This window comes from Glycine max, chromosome 15, assembly GCF_000004515.6.
Source record: "Glycine max cultivar Williams 82 chromosome 15, Glycine_max_v4.0, whole genome shotgun sequence".
Taxonomy (NCBI): Eukaryota; Viridiplantae; Streptophyta; class Magnoliopsida; order Fabales; family Fabaceae; genus Glycine; species Glycine max.
In genome coordinates this window covers 12696064-12707045 of record NC_038251.2, presented here as the reverse complement: position 1 = coordinate 12707045, position 10982 = coordinate 12696064, and the positions used below count along the sequence as shown (strand labels likewise).

At 33.7% G+C, this 10982-nt stretch overlaps 2 protein-coding genes across 3 annotated transcripts; one reads left to right on the top strand and one right to left on the bottom strand.

The window, feature by feature from the left end:
* The first annotated feature begins 903 nt into the window (after positions 1-903).
* Positions 904-3709, top strand: LOC100527797 (uncharacterized). Its single transcript, NM_001250626.2, has 3 exons — positions 904-1168; positions 2334-2458; positions 3199-3709. Exons 1-3 carry the CDS (start codon positions 997-999, stop codon positions 3487-3489), a joined length of 588 nt encoding a protein of 195 aa, NP_001237555.1. The 5' UTR covers positions 904-996; the 3' UTR covers positions 3490-3709.
* A 1185-nt stretch (positions 3710-4894) lies between these two features.
* LOC100783563 (mitochondrial thiamine diphosphate carrier 2) lies at positions 4895-9464 on the bottom strand. Of its 2 annotated transcripts, XM_003546327.5 has the most exons (8): positions 9080-9464; positions 8816-8977; positions 7551-7667; positions 7206-7317; positions 6794-6921; positions 5552-5704; positions 5281-5418; positions 4895-5131 (listed from the first exon to the last, which is right to left on the bottom strand). In XM_003546327.5, the coding sequence occupies exons 2-8, from the start codon at positions 8933-8935 to the stop codon at positions 4913-4915; spliced, it is 987 nt and encodes a 328-aa protein (XP_003546375.1). In that variant the 5' UTR covers positions 8936-8977; positions 9080-9464; the 3' UTR covers positions 4895-4912. The 2 variants fall into 2 exon arrangements, with proteins under 2 accessions (XP_003546375.1, XP_006597739.1); XM_006597676.4 differs by lacking the exon at positions 9080-9464 and having other exon boundaries at positions 8823-8958.
* Between the last annotated feature and the right edge of the window lie 1518 nt (positions 9465-10982).

Sequence of the window (10982 nt, the reverse complement as noted above, 5' to 3'; positions counted from 1 at the left end):
GTCTAAATTGTAAGTATTTTCTAAAAAAAATGAATCAATTTTAAAAATTAGAGGATCACATTAAAAAAATTAGAGGATCAAATTGAAACAATTTTAAAAATTAAAGTACCAAATTTCACATACAAAAATTAGAAAAACAAATTAAATCTAAATAATAAATTAGAAGACAAAAATTAATTTAACCAATATATTATTAATTAATAATATTACTAAAATACATTGTACAGAGTGTGGAAGATGAATTAAAAAATGACAATAAATAGTTAAATTTGTCTGTGGAGGTGTGAGGTGCTAATAAATTAATCTTAAAAGATAAAAATTTAAAATTTAATATTAGAATCTACAAAAAGTATCACAAATTAATCTGATACATAATTTAATAAAAAATTTATTATTAAAATTTATAAATTAATGTTTAATTGCTTCACAAAAATTAATGTTTAATTAGAAGACAAAAATTAATTTAACCAATATATTATTAATTAATGATATTACTAAAATATATTGTAAAAAGTGTGGTAGATGATTTAAAAAATAAAAATAAATAGTTAAATATGAAAGTGTGAGGTGCTAATAAATTAATCCTAAAAGATAAAAATTTAAAATTTAATATTTGAATCTAAAAAAGTATGACAAATTAATTTGATAGAGAATTTAATAACAAATTTATTATTAAAATTTACAATGTTTAATTGATTCTCGAAAAATCTAATTTATTATCAAACTAATTCTTAAATAAAATGTTCTCACAACTTTAACAACAAATTAATTTATCGTATTAGGCAATTAAATTTGTATCTTTTATTTTTCAACAACCAATTTATTACTGCATCAAAGATCGAATTTGCCTATTAAAAAAAAAATAATGTGGTAGAGCTAAAACGTGTACACCAACAAACCAGGGGGTTTTGGAAAAAAATTTCTTCTCTCTTCAGCCAACTTTGGGCTTACGTTACAATAAAAGAACCACAACGCGTTTGGCGTCATACCACAACGATGGGTCAGGCATTTCGTCGAGCATCTGGAAGAATCCGAGCAGCATCCGAAGCTGACACGTCATCCTTCTCCAAGTCGAAGACCGCCGTCGATCGCCAACCTCCGCCCAATGCTGCCGCTGACAAGGCGGCGCAGATCCCAAAAGCCGCCGAACAAGACGTACTTCACACCGGTATGTCTTTCTCCCTCTGTAGGTTCAAGGTTTTTGGTTGGAAAATTAGGGTTAAAGAATTGCGAAAAACTTTCTTCCTTTAACATTATTTCGTTCTGGGGAAACCGAAAATGTTAGTTGGTGCCTTGGAAATTAAGGTAGCTAATGAGTTTTATCCTGAGATTGTGTTCTACTATGTTGTGGTGTTTGTGAATGTCACTCTTCGGTTTAAAGTTTTGGTTTTGGAAATATTTTTACACCTACAATGGTTAGGCATGCTTACTTCAGCTGAAAATGGGGTAGTGAAAAATTTGGGGGAAAAGTAAAAATTTAGGCGTTGCTTCTTACTCCATCGGCGGCAGTAGAAACTGCTTAGTTGTTACAATCAAATTGTTGGACAGTGTAAACTGGAGTGCAACACAGTTTCAATTCCACCTCGCTATTTTTGGCCCTTCCTTATCGATATGAAATTGAACAAGAATAGAAGTAGATTTTCAATTCTTCATCCATTTCCACCCTCTATTTAGCAATAACCAGTGAACACCTTTTGAGTCACTTGGTATCAGAAAATATCTTCTGTTTTCTCCGTTAACTACAAAATGTCACTTTATTCTTACTTTGTTTGTTTCTTGTTTTTAAAAGCTTGAGTAAGAAGTTGTGGAAGTGGAAAATGAAACCAAAAAACAATAGAAAGTTGTTTTCTTTTAAAACAGGAAGCAGAATGAAAACAATGTGACATTTTTGTGATTATAACCGAAAGCAGAAAATGAAATTAAAATGCATTTTCTCAAACCTAAAAACCCAAGTCTTCCATCCCACTCCATTTTCATTCTGTATTTCCAAATTGCCTGCTGGACACGTACTATTAGATTTTGTGGTTTTACTCATTGTAGCAATTCTGGAAACAGCCTCTTTGCATATGCAAGGGATAAGGCTGCGTACAATGACCCCCCACCCACCTCCCCCCTCTACCTTTGCATACTGAGGAGCCTTCGAGCTTTGGGGTATGTTAGTTACTCATTGTAGCAATTATTTTATCCATGAGGCTTTACTTCATGTTAATTTGTCTGTTTGCGATAGGCATGCATAGATATTACTTATAATTCTGGTGTTTTTGTGAGGTTTTGCAATGCTACTATGATAGTTCACTGTGGTTGATTGCAATGTTATTTGTTCTTGGCTTAAGATGATCGTCCTAGAGTTAATACGGACAACATCCTGGAAGAAAGAGATCCCAAATTTGATGCTATGCTTGGTCAAATGGTTGGTAGAATTACATCAAAGCCTGGGGGAAAACCTGAGATGGGTGAGGTGAGTTTATGGAAATTTGCTTTTACACCTTATGTACAGTTGAAGTTGATGCAGAAATGTCATTATGTTGTATGTAATGTATAACTCCAGCTTTTGACATTGTTTTATTCTTCACCCTTTACCAATGAAACTCTATTAGTGTTGGATACTGAGTTTTTTTGTTAAATGTTGGTCTCTGTAGTCTTTATTTGAAGTATATAATGGTATTATTGACATTGAAGATCAAGGAAATCTTGTTTTTGTATATTGGCTTGTTCATCTCCTGTAAAATGAAAGGAAATTCTGCCAAAATAATTCTACCTTTGACTGTATGTTGGGGATTGATATTTGCTTAAATACTTTGTCATGCATACCTTTATGATTATATACTAATATATCTTTAGAAATCTTATACCAATGTTTTTCATTATCAATCAATGTTGGAATGGTTTCTGACATTTGTAATGCTCATGGTATTAGCATGGTGCCATTGGAACTTCACAAATTTGATTAATCTTTATGTATCTATGTATGTCTGTCTGTGTGTGTGTGTGTGTTTTGATGAGCTTATTTTAGAGAAGTAATCACTTTTTTTAGCAGCTTCCTAACTTCCTAAGAGATCTCTTAAAGAATTTTTTTTCCTCAAAAATAATATTACCAATGACAGATGCTGTTTCAATGCTCAATGGCTTTACTTTTGACTTTTTAGTGCATATTTTACTAAGACAAGCTCACCTTACAGTTAGACAATATTGATACAGGCCTTTGTGGTTGAGAAGTTTAATAGGCCCATGCCCAAATTGCGAAACACAAAACCAGATTTTGGCCGTAATGAGGAGAGGCCAGTTCCTGCTGGCACTTTGAATGTAGCACAGTTGCGTCATATCATCCTTTTGCATGAAGGCAAGGCTGATGATTACAATGGGCGTATGGATGCCCACCAGATTGCTGAAAAATTTCGGGTCAATGTTGTTCAGATTCAGACAATCTTGCAATTCTTATCGCTACCTCCAGAAAATAGCAGTAAAGACAAGAACAAAGCACCAAGATGAATAATAGCTTCATTTGCATTGCTAACTGATTCTTGTCTGAAAAAAGGCTGTTCTAAATGGATTTGAAGTGTGGTCGAATTTTGCCCACTGAAAAATGTAGTTCCACAGAGAGAATGCCAAATGCCAAAGGTCTTAATTGACCTGTAGTGAACTATGTATATTAGATAGTGCTTGTGCAGCCTCAATACTTATATTTTCAAGGACATCGTGATATCTACAATCGAATTTGTACTTGTGACGGAAATTAACCCCGGAGAAAGTGAGTTGCAATAAGGGTTTTGAAACCCGACGGCTGAGTTTTTGTTTGTTCTTTTTTCAGTGCTTCGCAACAGTTAATAAAACACGAGCCAATTGAGTTTCGGCCTTGTAAGTTGCAGGTATTTGTAGTTATGTAATTTCTTTTAGATTTGCGGACGATTAGACTTGTTCCTTACAGGGGATTCGTGTTCTCAACTTCCCTGGTTGAGCTTTAAATTTATCTGAAAGAGTGTCGATTAATAACTTATCTCTAGTCTTACATTAACATCCAGGCCCTTCAGGAAGGTTAATTTGGATTGTTTGTGGCAAAGTTAGAACCTTAAGTGTTCATTAGCACGGTTAGCAAAACAACGAAATATTAGATCAGGTTAGACCCTAACATGTCTCACTAACAGTGATACCATTTTATGCATGCCATGACAAAAATGCCTTCATAAACAACCTTAAGCACTATAAAAATCTTGACGCTGTCATTGACTAAGTGCATGTTTGACAAATACTAAAAATTAATTTCTTCCTTTTGACACGTTTCAATATAAAATTTATAATTGGCATAATTTGAATAAAAATTTCAAAAATGTTTGATTTTCAAAAATAACTTCATCAAAACTCTATCCAATTTTAACATAATCAGACTTTCTTAGGCAAGTCTGAAACTAGAAAAGCGGTGGATGTAAATTCTAAACCTCTAAATTTGTCAAAATAAAGCCGAAACAGACAGGTATTGAACCATTTAATAGCATGTTTGGATAACACTTAAAGTCAATTTTGACCCACAAAAACTACGGTGGAATTTTTTTGGCTTCAACTTGATTTTAAGATTGGTTTTGGTAGAATTGAAAGCTAATCCAAACACACACACAGATAAATTTGGAAGTAAAAAACTAAATCACGTTAGCAAGAAAAACCACCTCAACAGCTGAACTGCACCGCCATTCAGTAAAAGGAAAATAGATGTTACCCTGCTAGATCTTAGCTTTCATTTTGACTTCTTATCCATCTTAAAAGAGAACTAGAATCTTATCCACTATTGCTGTAGTTAAATTATCATATACCTCGTGCTTCCTATCCGGGGGGGGGGGGGGGGGGGGGGGGGGATTAAGTTGACTAAAAAAGAATGAGATTAAAAAAAAAAAAAATCCCCTTCTTCCCCTTGGTAAAAAAATCAAGTTAAAAAAGATTCCAGCCAATCTACTGTCAATTCATACGCAACAAATGTTACAGCACCAGCTGGTGCAGCTTTAACAGTTGATGGGACTATCCCCTTATATAGACCAGCCCAACCCTCCATCTGTAATATTCTTTTCACGGCATCTAACATATTTTTGTAGGCACGATGTTCAACCCGAGCTCCATATCTTGGATGTCTTTGAAGACCTTCAATCTGTAGCAAACAAAGAATGAAGATTCATAATTGTATCCGCATCAAGTCATGGAAACTTGAGGACATCATTTAATCAGCATCAGGCCAACACAAGTTTACTTTTTTTTTTTTAAATGGGGGGATGAGGGGTTCAACATTCTAAAATCTACCTGAAATCTTTTTTTGACCACATCAAGTGGATGACAGACGAGCTTGGCACATGTTCCAGCAGCCAACCCACACAGGAAAAGCTGAAAGCTAGAGAGGCTTTCTGCAGTAGGATTTGAATATTGACGATGATTCCACGCCTACAATTATTCCACATAATATAAGCATATTATAAGAACAGGTATCAAAGAATTGCTCACTATAAAGTAAAAGTAAAGCATTCATTCATCAGCTCTGAAGAAATCCAACTAAAAAGAAAAACTGAAACTTTACCATGGTCCAACGTTTAAATGTATCATAGGTGCCAAATTGTAGACCTGCATATGGTATAATCTCAACTAGGGTTGGTGACAGTCCAGCATACAAGCCTCGGAAGCCACGAGTCTGCAGAATATCAACTAATGCTGTCCTCATGTTTGGATAAACCTAAGTGATGGGAAAATATTAGCATGACATGGTTACAAACAAGGACCACAACAGCCTCAAACTGTCACTAAAAGCTAAAATTATATAGTCAAGGGACAACAGAGGTTTTTCTTTTTCCCCAACTCTTTGCAACATGAAACACAAAGAATGCTCAGTACTGAGATACAATACTACACTGAATTTGAGGCTAGGGTCATAATCTATATTCTATAAAACCATGTCATCTGTTAAGATCAATGCTAAAGCAACCAATTATGAATGCCTCTTCAATGCCGTTGCAATGAACAGTCATGCTGTGTTGCCAGTCTAGGCACTTGACCAGCATATTTTAGGGTTTATCATAGCTTCTTGATCATTAAAAATCATACATGACATAATCTGACAAATTTTCGGCCATTCTGTGTTCTACTCAAGGCATTTCATCAGCAAACTTGAGGGTTTTACAAAACTTTTAGACCACTAAAAATCATACATGATACGATCTGATAAATTTTTTGATGTGAAATACCATTATTTAATCAAGAAGCAAAGGTGAACACTTCCCACCCTACAATTGGCAAAATGAATGATCACGAAGCAACTACCCAAAAAGCTTAGGTTGTTAGGTAAAGACACATAAATGAATTCTATTACATCTCTAATACTCCCCCATATGCAGGAGTCCTTTAGGCTTGAAGCAAGGACGTTCCAAGCACACCTTTCTAGTTTCTAGTATTGAAATTCAACCTTTTTATTGGAAGAAAGTGGGTAGCAAGGGCCAAGGATCAAACTCTAGACCACTTGATCATAGAGATTCTAATACATTGTCATAGACCAACTATCCCAAAAGCTTAAGTTATCAAGTGAATACACATGAATGGTTATATCTAACATCTATAGCAAGAAGAATAAAATAGCACAACATAAACATAAAACTTTCAAGAACAATGGACTGAGCAAGAAGCAGAAGTAAATTGACAGGAGGACAGTGTTTAAAAAGCATGCCAGCAATTTCCGTCATTGACCTTCACAGTTCACAACACTAAAACACATTACAGTAATTTACTTCAAAACTATCTTGTAACATTGATCATTTTATAATGCTTATACCTTCGGTTCACCCTGGGAAGCTAATATGGTTCGGAGAAGATCAAAGGGATATGACCCTACTGTAGCAGCACACCCAGCTAATGCTCCACTCATGTAGGATAGATAAGGGCTCAAATTAATGTAATTCTCTGCAGCAACAGAAAGCAAAGCAATGAACAAAATAGACCTACAACAGGAAATTGCCTACTAATAAATATCTCAAGATTGCACATGGACACAGGTTTTGATCTGGCATATAAACAATGTATACATCCATTACATACATATTTAAGTTTTAACTGATAATGATGTGGAAAACCAAAAAAGAAACACTCAGTAGGCAGACACCTAGGAGATAAAGTGTAAATTCATTTTGCTCATCCAACTAATATGTTAGGCCACTGATTAATAGTTGAAATGCAAAATAGGATACCTGTATTGGAAGAACCAGAGGCAAAAGTCTTCAACTTGTGTAGAACAGTAAATTGTATAGCTGTATATGGCATAACCATGAGCAAAGCTGGCACATTGCCCCGCCAAAAACCCTGTCATATAACAGATAAGAAAGGTCAATACAGATTTTTTTTCCCCAGAAAAAAGGTTGACAGGAAACTTCTGAAAGACGTATTAAGAATTCAAGCATTATCAAATATGCTGGTCTCACCAACAGCCGATTGGTACCCTTTTAAGAAATATAAGAATCAGATGCAGATTACTAATAGAGAGAAGTAAAGTAGGGTTAAATTAAACAATAGTTATAGAAGCTGGGTTACCCTACCCGTATGCCTTCTTCTCTAAAAATATCTTTGGTTGCTTGAAGCATGCCAGTATATTTTGAAGGTGTAGACAAATCCTTGCATAGTAAAGTCCATGAAGATGTGGGCTCTAGTTGAACCTGTCAATAAATGTGAATAACAATTTATTTCAGCTCAGTGATCACTTTGATAAGGGGAAGGCTACAATGAACAGCCATGATGAACCCAAGTACCCTAAATCTCAGGCAAATCTTAAAAGCATTAACAAGTACACACATACAACTCAAACTGTAAGTAACCCCATCATGTCAAAATCAGCCCTCCTTACCATAACCAAGCCCAGTATTCACAAAGAAAGACATTCACACTCGCACACCCTAGATGTTGACTCTAGTGTATGTTATCTTAGAATAATTTAACCTTAAAAGCTAGCCCATGAGTTGAGGACTATCCCCTACTTAAATACACTATTTTGGCCACGTTACTAATTGATGTGGGATTTCCAACTCACCCCTTCACATCAAAGAATGAATATCTCGAACTGAAGTTTACAAGACTGAACATGTGCAATGGTTCGATAAACTTGACAACAACCACTTAGATAGGCTTAGTCAACATCTAAAAATATGGATTCCAGTCTATCTCGGTCTCAAAAGCTAGCTCGTGAAATGAAGGTTGCCCTCCACTTCTGACCATATCATTGGTTGATGTGTTGTGGACTACCCATACTTATATATGCTGTTTTGGCCATATCATCAATTAAGGCGGGATGTCCAACTCCCCCCACACGTTGAAGAATGGACATCTTGAACTTATGGGAATAAAAAGAGCCTGACTAGGTACTGGCCGAGCTCTTTGACTGTAGAAAAAGAAAAAAGGAAACTAAAAAATAGAAGAATATAGAATATAATAATGAATCGAAATCAAATAGAAAAAAAAGAGATAAGATAAAAAGTTTACAAGACTGAACATTTGCATTGGTTCGATAAACTTGACAAAAATCACTTAAGATAGGCTTCTACAACATCTTAAAATATGAGTTTTATTCTAACTCAATCTCAAAAGCTAGCTGGTGAAACGAGGGCTACCCTCTACTTATATACTTTATTTTGACGTCGGGATCTTCCTCCCGCATGTCATTCATTCATTAAACAGAAAAAATCACTTTTAAAGCAGAGAAAAAAGTATCCCTAAAAGGAAAAGACTGGGAATAAAAATAAACGATCGGATGAAAGAAACCATAAATGCGAGTATGAGTAAAGTGCGATGAAGACAGTAAGACTGAAACCTGGAACCTAATCTTAATAACATCGAGAGGTGACGTGATTGTCCTGGAAATGCCACCGGAAATAGCTCCAGCAGAGGCATCAATCGCGGCACGCTTCAGTTGGCTCGGTTCCCCCTCCATTGCCGCCAAAGTAAAAACCCTTCCTTTTTTTCCAACTATAACCTGCAACATCACACACAAATAGTAATGATCGTGAGGTGAAACGTTAGGATTTCCGTTGAATTCGGAAACGGCGTGGAATAGAGAGAGAGAGGGGTAGCGTACCGGCGAGAGAGGACGAGGAAGGAGGCAATGGAGAAGGGAGGGGACATTGGAGGTTGTAGAGAGAGAAAGTAGTGAGAGAAAGGGAAAGGGAAAAGGCGCTGTTGTGTTGTTTGTTGCCGCCTAGTTTTGATTGGGAAGATTTTTGAGGGCGGCGAGTTTCTCCGCCTCTGTCTGATCAGAGGCGTTGCAGGAATTTAGCAGTCTCTCAGACACAGAAAAACTAATAATATTGATAATTATTAGTAATAAATAATAAATATATTAAATAGTAATTAAAAAATAATCAAAAACACGAGATCGTGGTTGGTTTTGTCTGAAAACGAAACACAAGTTTCTGGATGGGCTGAAATCAAGTTTTTTTTTTGGTCTCTCTCAGCTGCTTTCCGTTATTATTCTAACCAATTATCCTCTATAAAGAAGAAGATGGAGAAGATATTTTAATTAATTTTTAATTTTTTTTATTTTATTAGAAATTTATTTAAATATTCAGTAATTAATTTTTTAGTAGTTTTTAATATTTTTTAAATATTATTTTAAGTAATATTTTTTAAAACGTCACTTCAAAAGTATATTTTTTTAAATGATAATTTTTAATTTCTAAATTTTTATATTTTTTTATTTTTTATATATTTATCAAATTTTCTTATTTGTCTTTTTGATAAAATCATGATTTTATTAGTTTTTTTTATTTTATACTTTTCAGTTATTTTAATATTTAATTTTATTAAACATTTATAATTTAACAAAGATAATTTTTTAACTTTCAATTAATTTTATCAAATATAACCTACAAGCTTTTCCAAACATGCATAAGATTAGATTCATATATTTTCAAAAACACTTTTCAATTAACTTATCCCGCACAAAAACATAAACCGATTCTAATTATAATTGATTATAATAATTAAATATATATATAACCAACCATGTATTTTTTAAAACAAAATATTATAATTAAAAGGTAAGGAATTGTTCAATTCTAAGGTGATAACAAAACAACTATCAATATAAAAGCTATGCACAAAAATCTATTTGTATATGAAATTAATGTTTGTTCATGAAGTAACATGTTTTTGTATTTTGTGTAAAAGTACTTTTGAAGTTTTCAAATGTTAACACAAATTAGGAATGTAAATAGATTGCACCCAATTTGTAAAATAATTCAATCTAATTCAATTAAATTTTTGTGCGTTGAATTGAATTATTAGATTAGATTAATTTTATTTAAGTGAACTTAATTAAAATTGGATTGAATGATAGGTCTAGAGTTTTAAACCCAACTAAAACTCAATCCAACCTACATATAATAAACAAACATATAACAAAATACTAATTGTATACTAAATACTAATATAAAAAAATCCTAAATTAAGTAAGCAGTCATTCAAATTGAATTCATCTTTTCTTTATTATGTACTTTAAGACTTCTATGTTTTATAATTAGTGATTATTGTTGACTTAAGTAAGTTCTCTAATCTTATTGCACAAGAGGAATCATATTGGAGACAAAGATCAAAAGTGTTCTGGTTAAAAGAGGGTGATTTAAATTCAAGTTTTTCCATTCATATACCATCTCAAGGAAAAAAGCAAACTTTATTAGCTCTCTTGACTCGTGATGATTGGACCATTGATCATGGTGCTATGTGCTATGTGTTCTATTGCAACCTCTTATTTCAATAATCTTTTTGCTGTTGACAATAATTGTAATGACATTTTGTCCGTCATGAATAACATTTTTCCTTTGTTTCCTCTTATTAGAATGTCTCCCTTCTTAACTCCTTTTTTTTTATATAGGAATTTAAAGTGCTCTTTTCCTAATGAGTTTTGATTAATCCTCATGTCCTAATGGCCTAAACACCCAGCTTTTCACAAAAAAAATTGGCATTTTGTGTGGCCCTGAAAT